The 23,408-nt window shown below is 40.9% G+C and overlaps 1 protein-coding gene across 1 annotated transcript; it reads right to left on the reverse strand.

The window, feature by feature from the left end:
• Positions 1-200: 200 nt before the first annotated feature.
• LOC131658400 (uncharacterized) lies at positions 201-2,171 on the reverse strand. The gene has a single exon (XM_058927697.1). It carries the CDS (start codon positions 2,169-2,171, stop codon positions 201-203), a length of 1,971 nt encoding a protein of 656 aa, XP_058783680.1.
• Between the last annotated feature and the right edge of the window lie 21,237 nt (positions 2,172-23,408).

Consider the following 23,408-nt stretch of genomic DNA (forward strand, 5'->3'; position numbering starts at 1 on the left):
TTTGGGGCTAGTTTGCCTTCGCGCGAGTCTTTTATGTTTCGGCGGAGTACCAGGGCTCCAACTTCGAATTCGCGCTTGATAACCTTGGCGTTATGGCGTAAAGCTATCTGTTGTTTTAATTTTGCTTCTCGTAGGGAAGATCCTGCTCGGATTTCTTCGACCATGTCGAGTTCTTCCCTCATGGCTTCGTCGTTGAGTTCTTACTCGAGAGGGGACTCGGTTCGACGAGAAGGCTCCCGGATTTCCACAGGGATCACGGCTTCAGTGCCGTAGGTTAACCTGAACGGGGTTTCGCCTGTGCTCGAGTGAGGGGTCATCCTGTACGCCCAAAGCACGCTGTGCAGCTCTTCGACCCAAGCTCTCTTCGCCTCACCTAACCTCCTCTTCAGTCCTCGGAGGATGACTCGGTTGGCGGCTTCAGCTTGCCCGTTCGTTTGGGGGTGTTCGACCGAAGTGAAGTGTTGTTTCGTTCCGAGTTTGGCCACGAACTCTTGGAATTTCCTGTCCGTGAACTGGGTGCCGTTGTCGGTTATAATCGCCTGTGGCACCCCGAACCGGGCGAGTATGTTCCGCTTATAAAAACGAAGGACGTTTTGGGACGTGATTTTGGCGAGCGCCTCGGCTTCTATCCACTTAGTGAAGTAGTCGACGACGACCACAAAGTATTTATTTTGGTATGAACCGACCGGGAAGGGTCCGAGGAGGTCCATTCCCCAGGTGGAAAAGGGCCAAGGCGAGGATAAGGACTTAAGCTCGTTCGGTGAAGCTAAGTGCATGTCGGCGTGACGCTGGCATTTGTCGCATTTCTGGACGTGCTCTCTGGCGTCTTGCTGCATGGTCGGCCAGTAATACCCGGCCCTGAGAGCCTTTCTTGCGAGTGATCGGCCTCCTAGATGTTGTCCACTGATTCCCTCGTGTAGCTCTTGAAGGATCTCGAGGGCTTGTGAAGCATCAACGCATTTGAGGAGAGGGATGGAGAAACCTCGTCGGTATAGTTTGTCCTCGATGATTGTGTACGCGCAGGCTCGTCTTTTGATCGCTGAAGCTTCCTTTGAGTCGGTTGGAAGTTCGTCTTTTGTGAGGAAATTGTACACCGGGCTCATCCAGCAGTTGTCGTCCCCGATAGCGAGCACTGGTAGGGGTTGCGTGACCTTTTCTACACTCGGCCTTGATAGGATTTCCTGGATCACCGACTTGTTCCCGCCTTTCTTTCTCGTGCTCGCGAGTTTGGATAATACATCGGCTCGTGAGTTGTGCTCCCGAGGGATATGCTCTACTTCCGCTTTACCGAATTTTTTCATCTTATCTTTGACGAGCGTGAGATACTCGGCAAGCACGTCGTTCTTGGCTTGGTAGTCGCCGCTGATCTGGGATGCAACGAGTTGGGAGTCGGTGTAAATCTTAACCTCCAGAGCGCCCACATCTTCTACGAGTCTGAGGCCTGCTAAGAGAGCTTCGTACTCGGCCTGGTTGTTCGACGTGTTGAAAGAGAGGACTAAGGAAACCTCGATGATGAGCCCCTCATCGTTTTCCAAGATAATGCCGGCCCCGCTTCCTGAGCTGCTTGAAGCGCCATCTACGTAGATGGTCCACTTGTTCTCGGCAAGGGCCGGGGGGTTGGCGATCGAGGTCATTTCGGCTATAAAGTCTGCTAGCGCTTGAGCCTTCAGCGCCCTTCTGCTTTCGTATTGTATATCGAACTCGGAAAGCTCGAGGGACCATCTTAGCATTCTCCCGGCCATGTCTGGTCGACTGAGGAGTTGCTTGATGGGTTGGTCTGTTCGAATGACGATGGTATGGGCGAGGAAGTAGTATCTCAGCCTCCTGACAACTGTCACCAGGGCCAAGGCGATTTTCTCGATCTGCTGGTATCGTACCTCCGGTCCTTGTAGGGCTTTGCTGGTGAAGTATACGGGTTTCTGTCCGTCTTCAACCTCTCGGATCAGAGCCGCGCTGACTGCCTCGTTTGAGACGGCCAGGTAAAGGTATAGATGCTCGCCGTTATTGGGTCGAGAGAGGACGGGCGGTTTGGAGAGCACGTGCTTAAGGTGGGATAGTGCTCGCTCGCATTCCTCGGACCATTCAAAAGCCGCTTCTTTTCGTAATAACTTAAAAAATGGAAGAGCATGTTGAGCGGATTTGGCGACGAAACGGGATAGCGCCGTGAGCATCCCGTTTAAGACTTGGATGGATTTTTTGTCGTTTGGAGTGGGGAGTTCTGAGAATGCTCGGCACTTATCCGGGTTGGCTTCTATTCCTCGTTCGGTCAAATAGAAACCGAGGAATTTGCCTGCTCGTACACCTAAGGTGCATTTATCCGGGTTGAAGCGCATCTTGCAAGATCTGGCTTGCTCAAATACCCGCTCGAGATGGGTGGTGTGTTCGGTGTCTTCTCGGGATTTGACGATCATGTCGTCCATGTACACCTCGAGAGTGTCGCCGATCTCTCCTCGGAACACCTTGTTCATCATCCGTTGGTATGTGGCTCCAGCGTTTTTGAGTCCGAAGGGCATTACGTTGTAGTAATAGTTGCCCGACTCGGTCATGAACGCCGTGCACTGTTTGTCGCTCCTCGCCATGGGGATCTGGTTGTAACCTGAATAAGCATCCATAAAAGATAATAGTTTATAGCCGGCCGAGTTGTCGACCAGTCTATCAATGTTAGGTAAAGGATAGGCGTCTTTTGGACATGCCCGGTTAACATCAGTGTAATCAACACACATTCTCCATTTTCCATTAGATTTCTTAACAAGTACAACGTTTGAGAGCCAAGTTGAATACTTTGCCTCGGAAATAAAATTTGCCTCTAGGAGGTCTTTTACAGCTTTCTCGGCAGCTTCCGCTTTCTCGGGAGACTGCCGACGCCTACGTTGAACTACGGCCTTTGCGGCTGGATCAATGGAGAGGTGGTGGCAGGCGACCTCGGGGTCGAGTCCGGGCATTTCTACGGCGCTCCAGGCGAAGAGGTCGGCATTGGCTCGAAGGCAGGCCACGAGCTGCTTCCTCGGTAGGTCTGGGATGCCCTTACCGATCTTTACCGCTTTGTCGGGGTTGTCGCCCAGGGGGACAAGTTCGAAATCACCGTCTGGGACAGGTCGGACGGGATGAGCTGCCTTTGATCGCGTCTCTTCCCCGATCTTCAGTTCTTCTTCTGTAAACCGAGCGTCAAGGTCGACTGAGCTGACGTTGGTCGTCGGATGCTGGTCTTCTCGAGGATGCTTGTCTTCGGCCCTTGGCTTTTTGTTGGAGCTGGATGGAGGGGCAATCAGTTGTAGTCCCTTGACGGAGGCGTCGAAGATTCTCCTGACAGCTTCAATATCGGCGTTGATGGTGGCCACTCGTCCTGTTCTTATGTAGAACTTCATCTTCAGGTGGACAGTGGAGGGCACGGCGGTTAGCTCGGCCAGAGTGGGGCGTCCGATGATGCAATTGTACAGGGTTTTGCAGTCGATCACCAAGAATCTGGTTTTAACTTGCCTGGAAGCCTCCCCTTCTCCGAAGGTGACAATCAGCTCGACGTAACCCCAAGGTTTGGTGGTGGCTCCGTTGAAGCCTTAGAGGTCCGAACCCACATAGGGAGTGAGGTGTGAGTCGTCTAGCTGGAGTGTTCGGAAGAGGTGGGAATACATGATGTCGACCGAGCTGCCTTCGTCGACCAGGACCCGTCGGACGTCGAAATTCGCCATTCTAGCTCGGACAAGCAGGAGAATTGTGGCGTTCGGAGCTCCGCCGGGCAGTTCTTCTAGGTAGAAGGTGATTGGTTCTGATTTTCCCCGGAACTTTCGCAGAGTAGGGCCGAGGTCTGCGTTGGCGCTGAGCAATTCATCGAACTTTCTCTTCACTGAACTGATGGTGAGGGAACCTGGATCGTCGCCGTTAGAGACGACCATGGTGAAGGGGAATCTTTCCCATTTGCTGAGTGCGGTAGATATCCCGGCTGATGGTATGAAATCTTCTGGACGGGTGACGGACAGGGCTACTTGCAGGGGCCTGTTATCAGGTGAGTTCCCCTCGTTAGAGTTTCGTTGGTCGTCCCTCCGGGAAGGTTCCCCTTTCTTTGTGTATTTCGAAAGGCGACCTTCCTTGATCAGTGTTTCAATGGCATCTTTCAGATGAATGCATTCCTCGGTCAGATGTCCGTGACTCTTATGGTACTTGCAGTACTTTGATTTGTCAGTTCCTGGCCTCGCGGGGTTTGACTTTGGGGGCCTGATGCTTGACTTCTTGAAGTCGGTGTTTTGGCATTCGGCCAGGATCTTCTCCCGTGAAGCGTTCAGAGAGGTGTAGTCGCTGAAACGACCAGCTGGTCCTCGGCGTTCTTTGGTGTCAAGAGACCTGTCGTCTTTTCTTTTTTCATGTCCTCGTCTCGAGCTTCAGTGCTCGTAATTTGAACTGCGAGCGGCGTCATTACCTCGCGAGGCTTTAATGGCAGCAGCCTCTCCTTCCTCGAAAGCGATGAAGGATTGAGCTTTGCGGAGGAGGGCGTTCATGGTGTGGACCTTCTCAATCTTGATGGCCTTCTTAAAGTCACTTCCGGGGAGGAGCCCTCGTTCTAAGAGGTACCTCTTCATGTAGTCTGTCGTCTGCACTTGGACGACTTCTTTGTTGAACCTGTCGAGATAGTCTCCGAGGGGTTCGTTGGCACCTTGGATTACCGCTTCAAGGTTCGCCTCCGATTTTGGTTGCCGATGAGACGCCGTGAAGTGGCTTAGAAAAAGCTCTTTGAGTTCGGTCCAGGAGTGGATGGAGTCAGGAGGAAGGTTCCTGTACCATGTCATCGCTCCTTTCCTTAAGGTGGTCGGAAAGATGCGGCATTTGATGGATCCTCGGACGACATGGTAGTCCATAACAGCTTCGATGCTCCTAATGTGGTCATCGGGGTCGGTGGTTCCATCGTATTGGTCCAAGACGGGTGGTTTTTCCATACCTCGCGGAAGACGAACTCGTCGAATGCGCTCGGACAAGGGACTGCGGAAATCTTCCTCGTCGCTAGGTCCGAGGGAGTTTGAATGCCTGCCCCGCTTGGATTTTGCGTGTGTTTTGCCCGAGATTAGGCGGTTGTCTTTTGGAGGAGAATGCTCGCGGGGTTTCAACACAGCTTTGGAGGGGCCTCGGTGTTCTTGCTCGGGTGAGAGGCTCCTGGCTTCAGTGGTTTCAGGTCTCTGATTTTTCTGACTCTTTCGAGGTGGAGAGCGGGAATAAGACCTCTGACGACAGCTCCTCATAGGCGGGGAGCGAGACGAGGACGGGGAGCGCTTGCGATATCTCCTTGGAGGCGAGCGTGAGGAGGAATATGAACGTGACCGATGGCGTCTCCGCGGGGGGGAACGATATCGTCGCTTCCTTTCCAGCTTGTGGATGCGGTCGCCCTGCTGGCGGATGAGACGGTTAGTTCTCTGCAACTCTTTTGAGTAGGAGGATGGCTGTAGGATCAGCGCCCTCGGGGATGTTGATCTGCTCTTCCTCGTCTTGGCTATGCACTTCGCCTGTCAGAGGTGTGGGTGAATGAGGAGGCAGCATGTCCATCTCTGGCGTTGGTCTCGTTCTCGTTTTGGGGTCGATCAGGTTCATTCTGGGGTCGAGACTGCTCGTCTTCCCCGTTCTGAACGTGTCCCTCGGGAGGAACTTGTTCGACGTTCTGAACTTGCTGGAGGCTTTACACATGTTGGATGTTCTGAATCTGTTGCCTCCTGGGTTGTGAGGTCTCATGCCTCGGCCTTCTCTGCCCAGCAAGAGCATGTTGTGGTTCTTCCCGCCGACGACGATTCGTCCCCTCGCGGGCAGAATCCTCGATCAGCTGTTGCAGGAGGAAGGGATCAGGGTTTGGGATGTTGTTGTCAGCCATGACGATCGTGAAAGGATTAGCTTTGATCTTTGTTAAAGAAGGGGGAGCAAGATTCCCACAGACGGCGCCACTGATCGTACCTGATCAGAAGAATCGTCAAGGCAGTAGAATCTGGCTTGGAGAGCAAGATGGGGGGTACCTGCAAGGTCCTCCGATGCTTAAGTTAGTAGCTATCATAGAATGAGGGTTGAGAGTGAAGAATATGATACCTGACCCTCTAGTGGAAGAGGGTATTTATAGCCCCCAGCGCTGGGCCAAGGTTTCCTAATTGGGCCAAGTCCAATTGGAGGCTCACGTGCTAGGAAACTGCCAGAACGTCCTGTGCTAGGGCTGAGTCAGCAGGAGACTCACGTTCTGGATGAGCGTGGCGTAGGATTCGGAGGAGGTTGACCGGATCCTTCGCTGATGCGTGACGCGTGGTCTTCGCGCATGGACAACTGGTGACGGTTATCAAGTAAATGGGCCAAAAATGCTTTGGGCTTGCTCGGCTGGTGAGAAGAGCTGGGCTTGCTCGGCCTAGTCCAGAACAGTATCTATCTTATATATAGTTCAAATACTTCATTTATTCTATGGATCGAAAAAGTCAAAATTTGTTTATAAATAGAAATGGAGGGAGTACATAATTTGAAAAATAAAGATATTATATTTTTGTATATTTCACATAAATATATAGAAGTATTTTATATATAACAAAACGCAGAATTATTTTGAAACACAATAATATTTTGCTTGCACTGTAGCTAAGCTGAGCACAAGGAAAAGTTTTAAAAAAATTATTGTCATTTTTTTGCATTTTTTAATGTAAATATGTAGAAAAAATGCCTGAAATGAAGAGAGAAAAATGCTTGAATGCTTTTTCACCACCATGAAAAACCAAAAATGTCCCTTTAGGAAGAATAATTAGGAAGAAAAAGAAAGAGAAATTAAGGCAAACAAGTATAAGAGAGTCTTGTGATAACACTAATATATTGTTCGTTTTGGTATCAAGCCCAATTATCACTCAACATTGTTAAGCGGAAGAGTTTTGGAGATATGATTGCAGCCATTGGTTCTTATGGACCAAATATGCCTATTCGTACATATTATGCTCTTAGAGTTCTCCTTCTAAAGAGGTGAAATACACTCACAAATTGATGAAGGTAAGGAGCATTCCTACATATCATGCTCTTAGAACGACGGGTGAAAAAACGATGCATTATTAATTTCTTGGTCAACTTTGTCGCTGGGATAATGTTTGTGAAGTCCATATATGCTTTTGATTTTATGAAAACGGGTGAAAAATCTTTGAATTGCTTGATGCACTTGTGGAGGAGATTAAAAAAGAAAATGTTATTCAAGTTGTCTCGGATAATGGAAGCAATTTTGTTTCAGCTGGTAAGATTTTAATGGATAAAAGATAGCATATTTATTGGACTCCTTGTGTTGCACATTGCATAGATATGATGCTTGAAGATATTGGGAAACTTCCTTTGATAAATAAAATAATTAAAAGAGCAATCAACAATATTGGCTACATTTATAGCCATTCTAGTACCTTGAGTTTGTTGAGACATGGAATATCTAGATTTGCTACACCCTTTATTTTGTTGTTATGAATTCTAATATCAACAAAAAAGAAGTTGGTGAGACATGGAATAACTAGATTTGCTACACCCTTTATTTCATTAGAAAGACTTCACAAAGCGAAATGGCATCTTAGAAAGATGTTTCCATCTTTCTAAGGAGACTAAGGGGAAGGAAGTGACAAAGATAACCCTTATGCCTTCATTTTAGAACCATGTTATTTATAATTTTAAGATCATGAGCCCTTTTGCTCGAGTGCTTTGTCTCACTGATGGAGAAAGAAAACCATCCATGTGAAGGATAGAAAAACACTTAGAAAGGGGGGGGGGGGGGGGGTTGAATAAGTGTAGCTTTAAAAAACTTGACAGATAAAAATAAATTGCACAGTTATTTTTATCCTGGTTCGTTGTTAACTAAACTACTCCAGTCCACCCCCGCAGAGATGATTTACCTCAACTGAGGATTTAATCCACTAATCGCACGGATTACAATGGTTTTCCACTTAGTCCGCAACTAAGTCTTCCAGAGTCTTCTGATCACACACTGATCACTCCAGGAACAACTGCTTAGATACCCTCTAAGACTTTTCTAGAGTCTACTGATCAACACGATCACTCTAGTTACAACTTGCTTAGTTCACTCCTAAGACTTCCTAGAGTATTCTGATCAACACGATCACTCTAGTTCCTTACAAATTAATGTAATCAATTCAAGAGTTTACAAATGCTTCTTACAAGCGATAATCACAACTGTGATATTTCTCTTAATCGTTTAAGCTTATTCTCACTAATATATTACAAAAGCAATGTAGTGAGCTTTGATGAAGATGAAGATTCTGAGTTTAGATTTGAACAGCGTTTCAGCAAGTTTGATATGAGTTGTTTCGGTGCAGAATCGTTAACCTTGCTTCTCATCAGAACTTCATATTTATAGGCGTTGAGAAGATGACCGTTGAATGCATTTAATGCTTTGCGTGTTCCGTACAGCATCGCATTTAATGTTATACGCTTTTGTCAACTACCTCGAGCCTTGTTCACGCTGTGTCTACTGACGTAGCCTTTAATAGCTTTTAACGTTCCTTTTGTCAGTCAGCGTAGCTTGCCACTTGTACTTTCTTCTGATCTGATGTTTGTGAATACAACATTTGAATATCATCAGAGTCAAACAGCTTGGTGCATAGCATCTTCTGATCTTCTGACCTTGAAGTGCTTCTGAGCGTGATACCATCTTCTGAGCTTCAGTGCTTCTGATCTCATGTTCTTCTGATGCTTCCATAGACCCATGTTCTGATTCTGCTTCGACCATCTTCTGATGTCTTGCCAGACCATGTTCTGATGTTGCATGCTGAACCCTTGAGACAAAGCTTCTGAGCGCTGAATTATGCGTACTCTTTATATATTTCCTGAAAGGGAAATTGCATTGGATTAGAGTACCATATTATCTTAAGCAAAATTCATATTATTGTTATCATCAAAACTAAGATAATTGATCAGAACAAATCTTGTTCTAACAATCTCCCCCTTTTTGATGATGACAAAAACATATATAAATGATATGAATTTGCGATCAGAAAGAATAGACGGCAAAAGACAAATTACACAGCTTATAGCATAAGCATATGAATATGTCTCCCCCTGAGATTAACAATCTCCCCCTGAGATAAATAATCTCCCCCTGAAATAAATACTCGAAGAACTTTAATAAAAGACTTCCCTGATTATTTCGGTAGAGACGATCATATAAGCTTCTTGTCTTCAGAGAATTCATAGCTTCTGACTTCTGCTTCCATAGGACAGCTTCAGAACTAGAATTTCCTTAGATCCTTAGAACACTCACAGCTTCTGATTCCTGCTTCCATCTAGGACAGCTTCAGAACTTGAATTTCTTTGATCTTCTGAACATTCACAGCTTCTGATTTCTGCTTCCATTCAGGACAGCTTCAGAACTTGAATTTCTTTGATCTTCAGAACATTCACAGCTTCTGATTTCTGCTTCCATTTAGGACAGCTTCAGAACTTGAGTTTTCTGGATCTTTAGAACATTCGCAGCTTCTGATTTCTGCTTCCCTCGGATAGCTTCAGAGCTTTGAATTTCTACCAACATCACTTCATGCTAGATTTGTATCAGAACATTGTTGAATGTACCAGAGCATCATCTGAGCATCTCTACATCCTGAAATGTTACAGAACAAAAACTAAACGACAAAAGTCAGCATGAACGAGTTAGAACATAAGATGTATGTTTGAACACATTATATGTATCAGAGCCATATAGGCTAAAATAATGTATCAGAGCAAATAATGTATCAGAGCCATAACATTATATGTATCAGAGCAAATAGAATTTTGTCAAAATAAATAGACAAATATAGATCAAATTCTATTATCAGTGCTTCTGATTCATTCTTCTTTCTTGCTTCTGATTTCTGAAGTTTGACAGCACTCGGCTTGCTTCAGTTTCCATGGTTTTGCTTCTGTGTTTGCTTTTTGCTTTGAAGATTCTCTTTATACCTGCAAAACACTTAAACCATGTAGAACTTGCAGTTCTTGTTAGTGAATGTGTGGGAGCTTTACCCAACAACTGATAGATTAATCAAATCATTTATCATTTATCTTTCTCCCCCTTTTTGTCATAACATCAAAAAGAATATTTCAAAAGATTTAGATGTATAAAACGACAAATAGAGTCACTGGAATGTAAAAGCAAAGAAACTTTTTCATTGATAACTAAAAAGGATTACAAGAAGATGTTTAACAAGCAGATGCAACAAGGAAAATAAAACTACTAAGACCAAATCCTAGGACCCTAGCTAAGACAACGTCTGTGCCAGCATGCCATGAAGGAGTGAAACGCCTCATTGACTGCTTCTTGGGCTTTCAGGCGAGGGATCAGGGAGACTTGGTTCTGATGCAGATCTTCCACCATCTTTACCAGAGACAACATTCCCAGCAGGTGAAGATGAAGAGATTTCTTCAGAAGAGATTAAGGGAGAGGAAAGGTTAGATGAGGAGGAAACTGAGTCTTGAAGGTCGAAAGACGAGGAAGAAGATGGAGATGATGGAGGGCTTTCACCAGGAGGATGAAACACTCGTCTAGAATAATTTCCAGACAACATTGCTTCGAAAGGATTCACCTTGAGAGGATCATAGGTGATTTTGATCTTTTTGGGTTTGGAAGGTGATGTTTCAACAGCTTTTCTTTTGTTGTTTTGATCATTTTCATTATATCCCGGGCTTGATGAAGAGTTCATGATGGGTTTGCAGAAAATGAACAGGTAGGGTTTGATATGGAAGAGAGAGAGAGAAAAACTTTATGAAGAAATGCAAAGAGATAAAGAGAGATGAGAGGGAAAGAGAAGAGTTTGAAGAGTATTTAAAGAAAATAAAATGAAACGAATGATGAATAGCATTTAATGTTACGTGACGTGAGGAGAGATAATAAAGACAAATGAGGTGACTAGCACAGTTACCTATGGTCGGTGTCCCTTCAACTGCACGCACGTTTATCCATGAATAGTAACGACAGGTTTACCATCCCGAGATAAAACGTAACAGCTGTTTTGCTTTAAAAGAGGTTCTGAATCAACTTAGACAATGAAACGTTAGTAATAACCGAATCATAATTTCTAAAAGATTTCAATCAGAACTTCTGATATAAAAAATAATCCATTTTCATTTCAGAAGATACTCATACATGAGAACTTCTCATCTTCTCATTCTGGGCATAAATCCATACTGATGTTCTTCAGAATGAACTTAAACCTATCTTCAGCCAGGGGTTTTGTAAAGATATCAGCCCATTGATGGTCTGTATCAACAAAGTTTAAAGATATAACACCCTTCTGAACATAGTCCCTTATGAAATGATGTTTAATCTCAATATGTTTAGCTTTTGAATGAAGAATAGGATTCTTAGATAAACATATAGCAGAAGTATTATCACAGAATATAGGAATGTTACTCTCAAATATCTGATAATCTTCTAATTGACTCTTCATCCAGAGCATCTGCGTACTACAACCAGCAGCAGCGACATATTCTGCTTCTGTTGTTGATAGAGCAATAGTTGCTTGCTTCTTGCTATACCAAGAGATCAAATGACTTCCAAGAAACTGGCAACTTCCTGAAGTACTTTTTCTTTCAATTCTGTCTCCAGCATAATCAGCATCGCAGAATCCTACTAAGTTGTATTCTTTAGATTTTCTGTAAACTAAGCCAACATTAGTAGTACCTTTCAGATGCCTTAGAATTCTCTTAACAGCAGTTAAATGAGATTCTCTAGGATCTGATTGGAATCTAGCACACAAACAAACACTGAACAGAATGTCAGGTCTAGAAGCAGTCAGATATAGAAGAGATCCAATCATACCTCTGTATAACTTCTGATCTACCTTCTTACTTACCTCATCCTTACCTAGGATGCATGTTGGATGCATAGGAGTTTTGGCTTCTTTGCAGTCTAGAAGATTATACTTCTTCAGAAGTTCCTTCACATACTTGGTTTGATGAACATACGTTCCTTCTGATGTTTGATTTATTTGTATTCCAAGGAAATACTTGAGTTCTCCCATCATGCTCATTTCAAACTCAGCCTGCATAGACTTAGCAAACTCCTTTCCAAGTGTAGCATTAGATGTTCCAAAAATAATATCATCTACATATATTTGACACATTAAAATATCCCTTTCAAAGGTTTTACAAAAGAGAGTAGTGTCCACTTTTCCTCTAGTGAAACCATTATCCAGAAGGAAAGAACTTAAGCGTTCATACCAAGCTCTGGGAGCCTGTTTCAATCCATACAATGATTTCTTAAGTTTAAAAACATGATTAGGAGACATAGAGTCTTCAAAACCAGGAGGTTGATGGACATAAACTTCTTCATCTATATAACCATTTAAGAAGGCACTCTTGACATCCATCTGATAAAGAGTGATGTTATGTTGAGTGGCAAATGAAATTAATAGACGAATAGATTCTAACCTGGCCACTGGTGCAAAGGTTTCTGTATAATCAATCCCTTCTTGCTGACTATAACCCTGAGCCACCAGTCTGGCTTTGTTCCTTACCACTTCACCTTTCTCACTGAGCTTGTTTCTGAAGACCCATTTTGTACCAATTATATTGAATCCATCTGGTCTAGGAACAAGATCCCAAACATCATTCCTTGTAAACTGATTCAGTTCTTCTTGCATAGCAATTATCCAGTCTGGATCTTCTAGAGCATGATCAACAGAAGTTGGCTCGATCAAAGATACAAGACCTAATTGACAGTCTGCATTGTTCTTAAGGAATGCTCTTGTTCTGATTGGATCATCCTTCTTTCCAAGAATGACATCTTCTGAATGACCAGAGATGAGTCTGGATGATCTTCTGACAGATGGTTCTTCAGAAATACTTAGATCCTCCAGAGAAGCTGATACTTGATCTTCAGATTCTTTGCTTCTGAGAAGCTCTGCTTCTGATGCGTTGCTTCTTGGCTCAACAACTTCTGATATATCAATATCACAATCTGCAAAATTATCAAACTGCTTTGGTTTTTCAGAACCAAGCTTATCATCAAACCTGATATTGATTGATTCTTCTACAATCAATGTTTCAGTATTGTATACTCTGTAGCCTTTTGAGCGTTCAGAATATCCAAGAAGGAAACATTTTTGAGCTTTGGAATCAAACTTACCAAGATGATCTTTAGTGTTCAGAATAAAGCATACACATCCAAAAGGATGGAAATATGAAATGTTGGGCTTTCTATTCTTCCACAATTCATAGGGAGTCTTATTTAGAATAGGTCTGATAGAGATTCTATTCTGAATATAGCATGCAGTGTTTATTGCTTCTGCCCAGAAATGCTTAGCCATATTGGTTTCATTGATCATGGTTCTGGCCATTTCTTGCAGAGTCCTATTCTTTCGTTCTACAACCCCATTTTGCTGTGGAGTTCTAGGACAAGAGAAATCATGGGCAATACCATTTTCTTTGAAGAACTCTTCAAAGGATCTGTTCTCAAATTCACCACCATGATCACTTCTGACCTTTATGATTTTACACTCTTTTTCAGATTGAATCTGAATGCAGAAATCAAAGAACACTGAATGAGTCTCATCCTTGTGTTTCAAGAATTTTACCCATGTCCAGCGGCTATAATCATCTACGATGACTAATCCATATTTCTTCCCTCTGACAGATGCTGTTTTGACTGGGCCAAACAGATCAATGTGCAAGAGTTCTAATGGCCTTGAGGTAGAAACAACATTTTTGGACTTGAATGCAGGTTTGGAGAACTTGCCCTTCTGACATGCTTCACAAAGAGCGTCTGATTTGAATTTCAGATTAGGGAGACCTCTGACCAGATTCAGTTTGTTAATCTGAGAAATCTTTCTCAAACTAGCATGACCTAATCTTCTGTGCCAGACCCACTGATCTTCAGAAACAGACATAAGACAAGTCACCTTCTGACTCATAAGATCTTGCAGATCTGTCTTATAAATGTTGTTCTTCCTCTTGCCTGTAAATAGGATTGAGCCATCCTTCTGATTTACAGCCTTGCAAGACTCTTGATTAAAGATTATATCATAACCATTGTCACTTAATTGACTGATAGATAAGAGGTTATGTGTTAATCCTTCTACAAGAAGTACATTAGAAATGGAAGGAGAGTTACCAGACTTTATAGTTCCAGAGCCAATTATCTTGCCCTTCTGATCTCCTCCAAACTTGACTTCTCCTCCAGACTTAAGCATCAGGTCTTGGAACATAGACCTTCTTCCTGTCATGTGTCGCGAGCATCCAGAGTCCAGGTACCATGACATGTTGTGCTTTGTCCTTTTTGCAGTCAAGGATATCTGCAATAGGAATAATCTTCTCCTTAGGTACCCACATTTTCTTGGGTCCTTTCTTGTTAGATTTTCTCAAGTTCTGATTGAACTTGGGTTTAACATTGTAAGCAATAGGAGGAACAGCATGATAATTTTTAATGTGAGTTCCATGATATTTCCTAGGTTGTGTCACATGCTTTTTGGTGTGTGTTATGTGAAAACTTTGAGCATGTGAAGTGTGCCTAATATCATGGGAGTGGCCATACTTGAACTGATCATACAATGGCTTGTATGTGATTTTCATTTCATCAACAGGTTCAAGTTTGTACGGGGTTTCACCCTCAAAACCAATGCCTACTCTTTTGTTTCCAGACACAGCATATATCATAGAAGCTAGCTGACTTCTGCCAATACTTCTAGATAAAAACTTCCTGAAACTTAAATCATATTCTTTCAGAATATGGTTTAGACTAGGAGTGGATTTTTCTGAATCAGAAGGGGATCCAACATTATTGGATAATTTTAAAAGTTTTTCTTTTAATTCAGAATTCTCCAACTCAAGCTTCTTTGTTTCAAATTCAAATTGCTTTTTCAGCTTTTTGTATTTGAGACTAATCTGAGACTTGAGTTCCAGTAGTTCAGTTAGACCGGAAACTAACTCATCTCTAGTAAGTTCAGAAAATACCTCTTCAGAATCTGATTCTGATGTAGATTCTGATCCGTCATCTTCTGTCGCCATCAGCGCACAATTAGCCTGCTCGTCTTCAGAATCATCTTCTGACTCATCCCAGGTTGCCATAAGACCTTTCTTCTTATGAAACTTTTTCTTGGGACTTTCCTTCTGAAGATTTGGACATTCGTTCTTGTAGTGTCCAGGCTCATTGCATTCATAGCACATGACCTTCTTCTTGTCAGATCTTCTGTCATCAGAAGATTCTCCACGTTCAAATTTCTTTGAACTTCTGAAGCCTCTGAACTTCCTTTGCTTGGTCTTCCAGAGTTGATTTAGCCTTCCTGGAGATTAAGGACAGTTCATCTTCTTCTTCAGATTCTGATTCTTCAGGATCTTCTTCTCTAGCCTGAAAAGCGTTAGTGCATTTCTTGATATTAGATTTTAATGCAATAGACTTACCTTTCTTTTGAGGCTCATTTGCGTCCAGCTCTATTTCATGACTCCTCAAGGCACTGATAAGCTCTTCCAGAGAAACTTCATTCAGATTCTTTGCAATCTTGAATGCAGTCACCATAGGACCCCATCTTCTGGGTAAGCTTCTGATGATCTTCTTTACGTGATCAGCCTTGGTGTATCCCTTGTCAAGAACTCTCAATCCAGCAGTAAGAGTTTGAAATCTTGAAAACATCTTTTCAATGTCTTCATCATCCTCCATCTTGAAGGCTTCATACTTCTGGATTAAAGCTAGAGCTTTGGTCTCCTTGACTTGAGCGTTTCCTTCATGAGTCATTTTCAAGGACTCATATATGTCATAGGCCGTTTCCCTGTTAGATATCTTCTCATACTCAGCATGAGAGATAGCATTCAGCAAAACAGTTCTGCATTTATGATGATTCCTGAAAAGCTTTTTCTGATCATCATCCATTTCTTGCCTTGTCAGCTTTACGCCTCTGGCATTTACAGGATGTTTGTAACCATCCATCAGAAGATCCCATAGATCACCATCTAGACCCAGAAAGTAACTTTCCAGTTTATCTTTCCAGTATTCAAAGTTTTCACCATCAAATACCGGCGGTCTAGTATAACCATTGTTACCGTTGTATTGCTCAGCAGAGCCAGATGTAGATGCAGGTGTAGGTGTAGACTTTTCACTTTCATCAACCATCTTTTACTGAAGCGTTTTTCTCTTCCTGAATCTTTTCTAAACACGGTTAAGTGCTTGCACCTTAGAACCGGCGCTCTGATGCCAATTGAAGGATAGAAAAACACTTAGAAAGGGGGGGGGGGGGTTTGAATAAGTGTAGCTTTAAAAAACTTGACAGATAAAAATAAATTGCACAGTTATTTTTATCCTGGTTCGTTGTTAACTAAACTACTCCAGTCCACCCCCGCAGAGATGATTTACCTCAACTGAGGATTTAATCCACTAATCGCACGGATTACAATGGTTTTCCACTTAGTCCGCAACTAAGTCTTCCAGAGTCTTCTGATCACACACTGATCACTCCAACAACAACTGCTTAGATACCCTCTAAGACTTTTCTAGAGTCTACTGATCAACACGATCACTCTAGTTACAACTTGCTTAGTTCACTCCTAAGACTTCCTAGAGTATTCTGATCAACACGATCACTCTAGTTCCTTACAACTTAATGTAATCAATTCAAGAGTTTACAAATGCTTCTTACAAGCGATAATCACAACTGTGATATTTCTCTTAATCGTTTAAGCTTATTCTCACTAATATATTACAAAAGCAATGTAGTGAGCTTTGATGAAGATGAAGATTCTGAGTTTAGATTTGAACAGCGTTTCAGCAAGTTTGATATGAGTTGTTTCGGTGCAGAATCGTTAACCTTGCTTCTCATCAGAACTTCATATTTATAGGCGTTGAGAAGATGACCGTTGAATGCATTTAATGCTTTGCGTGTTCCGTACAGCATCGCATTTAATGTTATACGCTTTTGTCAACTACCTCGAGCCTTGTTCACGCTGTGTCTACTGACGTAGCCTTTAATAGCTTTTAACGTTCCTTTTGTCAGTCAGCGTAGCTTGCCACTTGTACTTTCTTCTGATCTGATGTTTGTGAATACAACGTTTGAATATCATCAGAGTCAAACAGCTTGGTGCATAGCATCTTCTGATCTTCTGACCTTGAAGTGCTTCTGAGCGTGATACCATCTTCTGAGCTTCAGTGCTTCTGATCTCATGTTCTTCTGATGCTTCCATAGACCCATGTTCTGATTCTGCTTCGACCATCTTCTGATGTCTTGCCAGACCATGTTCTGATGTTGCATGCTGAACCCTTGAGACAAAGCTTCTGAGCGCTGAATTATGCGTACTCTTTATATATTTCCTGAAAGGGAAATTGCATTGGATTAGAGTACCATATTATCTTAAGCAAAATTCATATTATTGTTATCATCAAAACTAAGATAATTGATCAGAACAAATCTTGTTCTAACACCATGGGCTACATATATGAAGCAATGGAGAGGGCGAAAGAAAAAATTGTGAAGTCTTTCAATAATAATGAAAACAAATACAAGGACGGGTTCAAAATAGTTGATGATCGGTGGAATAATCAACTTTATCAACCATTGCACGCTGCCAGTCACTTTTTGAAACCGTCAATCTTCTATGGAAACCCACAATTGAAGTATGATTTAGAGGTTAGTAATGGGTTATATGACTGCATCAAGAGGTTGACATCTTCTCTAGAAGAGAGAAATGTAATAATGGTTGAGTTGCCAATAAATAAGAGTGTTGGTGGCCTTTTTAAAAGTGAATTTGCATTAGCTCAAAGAGACGATCTTGCTCCTAATGAGAATTCAAATTATAGTTATTTAAAGTCATTTAAATTTTTACGATGAAATCCTAAATTTACAATTTTGGTGAATTGTTCCCTGAAGTGGACCAAAGATTTTGTGTCAGGTAACTGCATTATGTTTTAATATTGCATTATGTTTTAATATCGCATTATGGTTTTTAACTGATTCAGTCCCCTAGCTTTTTAAATTGGTTTTAGTTTAGTCCTTTAACTTCTGATTATATGTAACTTCTAGGCATTTATACAACAACTTCAAGAAGAAGTATACATGCATTAAGCTAAAAGAACTGATGTGGAAGGTTATTACTGCTAGTTATTTCTATGCATGGAAAAAGACCTTGCTTGAGATCAAAGAAGTAAATAAGGAGACACTCAAGCACTTGATAAAGATTCCACCAAGGTTTTGGAGGAAATTTAGGTTTATAATCACAATAAGATGTAGTACTTTGGTGAACAATATGTCAGAGGCATTCAACTCAGTTTTTGTCACAACTAGGGTCAAGTCAATTTTCATAATAATTGAAGAAATCCAAGTTTATCTTATGTTGAGGTGAGAGTCAAATAGGCAAAAGACTGTCAAATATGAAGGTCATATTCTATCAAATATAAAAAAGAATAGCAAATGAATCACAAAAAACCAACAATTGGATAGTGAACTAATTGGTGAATTTTGAAGGTGTGAATTTTTGTTGTGTTTTACATTTGTATTGTTATGTAATTTGTGAATTCTACATTTCTTACAGACGTGCATGTGAATATGATTATGATGTTAGACATGTCTCATATAATGGAGAAAAATATACTGTGAGTCTGTCAAAAAAATAATGCTCTTGTAGAAGATGGATGCTATCATGTTGTCATGCAATTTCATGCACGAAGTATCAACACTTAGAAATTGAAGAATTCGTGTCTGACTGCTACTGAAAAGACTGCTATGCAACTTGTTATATGCTCATGTTATTTATCTAGTTATTGGGGAAATTTTGTGGACTAAAATAGAGTATGTTGATTTACAATCACCACCAATCAAAAAATAACTTTAAAGACCCATGTAGAAAAGAAAAAGGGAGGCTACAAAAATTATGAAATATGAGACACAATTGAAGCAGACAAAATTTAGAATCTAGTGCAGTCGGTGCCACATGATTGGACATAACCAAACTACTTGTAAAATGCTAGTTACACAAGAAACAAGTCAACCAACACCAAGTCAGAGAGCACAAAGCCAATAAGCATTAACTCAGATTGAACAAAGTTAGACAACACCAAGTCAACCAGGACTAAGTCAGCCAACATCAACTTAGGCTGAACCAACTCCATTATGGTTTTATGTCCAACTTTTGATGTAGCGTCTGCGATACACTTTTTTGTGTTAGTGTCTGTGTACACTTTTTGTATTAGTGTATGTGTACACAAAAAATTATAACATTATGGTTTCATGGCAACATTTTGTATTAATGTCAATATGGTTCAATGCCACCTTATATAACAAGATTTATAATCTGATTATGTTAATGCATTTGAACTCTATTAACTTCAATATTATTCTCAGGATATTATGGAAGATTTAGTTTTGTATCATATTTGGTTTGATAAATAACATATTATAGAGGATTTTATTTACAATTTAGTTAGGCTATCAAAGTTAACAGCAATGGTTTTAAATTAAAAAATGAATGAGTGGGCCAAAAGACTAGGCCCGTATTATATCTTTTAACTCTGAATTATTAATTAATTTAAAAAATAATAATTAAAATTATTAATTAATTTAAGAGTTAATAAAAGATATTAAATAATAAAATAACCCAGTCATTAATGTCACGTAATTAAAAATATTTTTTTAATCTCAATCATCACTGCCAGTTATGTAAATTTGGAGGGGGACCAACAAATTCTTGAGTAAGGTAAAGTTTAGGGACCAGAAACTTGACTTTTAAAATGAGAGGATTAAAACTTTAAAAACTTAAAAATAAGAGGACCAAAGATGTATTTAAGTATAATGAGAATTATATGGCATCCTCCTCCTTTGAAATATCTCAAGTGCAACACAAATGATGCTGCAATTAGTTATTTTGGTCTGGTTTCTAGTGCAGGAATTTTTCGAAACAAAGAGAGTGACTTTATAGGATGTTTTACTGCCTCCAATGGTGTTTAAAATTATTTATATGCATAACTCATGGGCATAATGGTTGAAGTTACATTGATGTTATATTTGGATTGAGATTGGTTTTATGCTTGCTACCTTGACCTACAAGGTATCCAACCTAGTGCCTTGGCAAATTCGTAGCACGTGATATAATTGTTTGGCTCTCACAAAGGACATGATCTGCATCGCCACCGACATTATTAGATATGGAAATTATTCTCCTCAAAACTTAGTTAGAAACAAGTTAGGTCTTTCTAATATTAGATTTAGTTGAGGGAATTCTCTATGCACTAATATGCTTTCTCACAGATTTCTGGTGAAAACCCTAAAATACCCCTATATTTTGGATATGCATCTTCGAATAAATTTTTAAGAAAAAAATAACTTCACATATGCATATCCGAAGTAATCTTTTTTTTTTGGTATAAATGGTGTGTTCAGATATGCATCTTCGAAGTGACTTTTTTTTTGGGAATAAGGTGTCTTCGCATATGCATCTCCGAAGTCACATATTTTTAGAAAAAAGGTGAATTCGGATGTGCACATCTGATATTATGCCTGGGATAGAATTCATGACAACAAAATAACAAAACATAGATTTATCATAAATAATCTAAATTACATAGATAGTTCAACATAAATTTAAAGTTACATATTGTTATAAACGGGTAATTGAGGACGGCATAATATTTTGATAACATCTTCTCCCGATCTTTGAAGTTTCGCATCCAGACCCTTCGAAGAATATTGTTGAAAAGTTGTCCACATAACCTCTAAATTGTCCTCGTTCTTGAGCTCAAATGGGGAAAACTTTACGTTTCCTACGGCGTCAAGTGAAGGTGAACGATACTGAAGCTTGACCACCTTCCGATTTTCTGGATATTGCAAGAGAGAGTTCAGTGTCGAAATCAGCTCGGCAAACGGTGTGTCGTGCGGGAATCTAAATTGAAGCGGCATCGGGTAGCTACTGCTGAAGTAGACAAAAGCAAGGTGAGGTTAGGTTTGAGTCATTTCTGATGGTGGCTTGAGATGTTGATGAAAATTTATAGAAACCACATTTATAGACTTTTTAGAGTAATACGGATCCAAGAAATCTTATCTTACTATCAGTGGATATTTCAGATATGCACTTCCGAAATAAGCCTTGATGCATTAAATTTTCGAATATGAATTTTCGAATTATGCAGAAACAGAAACATAATGAATTTCATTCTGATATGTGCAATTTCAGCATTAATCCAACTTAATTCTCATATTAAAATAATTAAATCGGTAGGAATAAACGTTGACTACATTAAATATAGATATATTATATATGTATTGAATTGTACTAGTTTTACATTTCTCCCGACAATACATACAAAAAATATCCGGTAAATTCTAAAATGCACCGAACAAATCCTCACCGCTTAATTCTAAAACCTGTAAATTCTTTGACTTCTCCCTATTTGCTTCCCTCTCTTGCTTCATCATTTCTTCGAACTCCACCATTCTTTCAAAAAAATCATCCGGCCAAGTGTCCGCCGCTTTTGTATGATGAGCCATCCATTGACATGACGTAGCCTGAATAGGACACCCCGGTTTCAAAAAAACTTGTACTAAGTGGGGCGATCTTAGATACCCGATACAAATGATGTGGTCGGACGCGTCTATAGGTGGGCGACTGTGAAGTGGAAAAAATGTCTCTGAAAATCTAAATCTCGTCAAATCGACACACACCCGATCATACGCACTTTCTATAAGATGGCCCATCTCAAGGAAAGACATCCACTATGAAACTGGTGCATGAGCGGTAAGGGATGGAACAAGAGCATCATGAATTTTATCAAAGTTTTCTTTATTCTCATAAAGTCGGGTGTAGAGGTCCATATACGAAGTCAACTCCGAAATAAGTATTCGGCGAATAAGAGTTTTATTCTCTTCTCCTTTACCGAGTAAACCGTCAACGGCCCGATATTGGCAATTACCATCGGTCCCCACATCAACTATATTTTCAATGTGTTTGTGCATAAATAGAGGCATCTCATCAATGTTCACCATCAGTAGTTTTTTAATTAGAGGAGTGCGAGGCAGTTTGGAAATGCGCGCTCCCTTATTAGCACTACATTTGAATTTTAGTGTAGGTGAATCCGGGAACAAGGAATCAACAACTTCATGGTAAGAAGGAGCCCGCTTAGTTGATGTGTCATCTTAGGTAGTTTTCACCTTTTTAGGCGCACCCTTGGTTTTAACCGGTTTTGAAGGAGGTTTCAAATCGGTTGTTTCCAAAAATGCGATTTTTCTCAATTGTTCTTTTATGTGCAATTTCATGGTGTCATTCGATTTAGACAATCTATCCATGATCACTTCCAACTCGGTTGTGATGGTTACGTTGGATGTACCCTCCATCTCCGGTTCATATTCATCAAATCCGAGTCTTTTCCAATGATGGAAGACTTTATCCATGCATATCAGGGAGTTCAAATTCATCTTTTTAGAAATTAAACAAGCACATGGAAGTCCGTACGTTTTTCTAATTGTATAACCACACTTTGAACTATTCGGACCCGTCGTATCTGCCCGCTTTGCTTTTTGAAATATAAAATTCAATCCTGCCCGTGATATGTTAAAAATCAATTGCGAGTAGAGAGTGTTGGTCTTATACCGGTGTTCCGCCACAGTTTTGCTCTGACCAAACATCGTCTGAATTTCATTATGTTGATTATGGAGCATTTTGTTCACCGTGTCCCATTCCCTATAAAGATCTCCCTTGCTATCATCCAACCATTTTTTCAATGTTGCATGTGCAAATTCAACTCTGTTGGTTGTTGTGCAATCCAAATGTCTAACTTGGTCCATCCAAGCACACACAGTGTCCTGAAGTGTACCACATTCTCGGTATACAACTGTTCAGAACATGAATTTAAAATATCCGTCCATGCACCCATTATCTTCTCGACCATTACACCAGGTTTGATGATGTTTTTGTCTTCATCATTTTTTCTTTGGTGCCAATAGTGGGTTTGAGCTTAGATCTCACATTTTTTGTTATATGATACCGACAGAGTAATGCGATTAATGTCGATAAGACGGTACCAACCGCATTCATAAGGGCATTATCTTGGTCGGTAAGAATGACACTAGGCATATTGGGTTGATCAACCAACAAAGTCTTGCATATTCCCAATGCCCATGTAACGTTATCTTATTTCTCACATTCCAAAAAAGCGAATCCAACCGAAAATGTCTTGTCCGTAGAGGTCACACCAACAATTTCTAGAAGCGAAAGTCTATACTTGTTAGTCTTGTACGTCGAATCAATTATAAGAACGGTTGGAAATGTGTTGAATAAGTTGATACTTTCGGGATTAGTCCAAAATATGCCACGAATAGTAACATTGTCCTCATAGGTTCAATACCTTGAAACATATTGGATATCACCCAAAAATTTCAAAAGTTGTTGCATTTCCGACCTCAGACCTATTTTCGCAATGTTCAGTCTGTAACGTTCATTGTATACCTGTATGATATTTGAAACACTTTCTGGTCTTGTTCGTA

The sequence above is a fragment of the Vicia villosa genome, linkage group LG3, assembly GCF_029867415.1.
Source record: "Vicia villosa cultivar HV-30 ecotype Madison, WI linkage group LG3, Vvil1.0, whole genome shotgun sequence".
NCBI classification, from domain to species: Eukaryota; Viridiplantae; Streptophyta; class Magnoliopsida; order Fabales; family Fabaceae; genus Vicia; species Vicia villosa.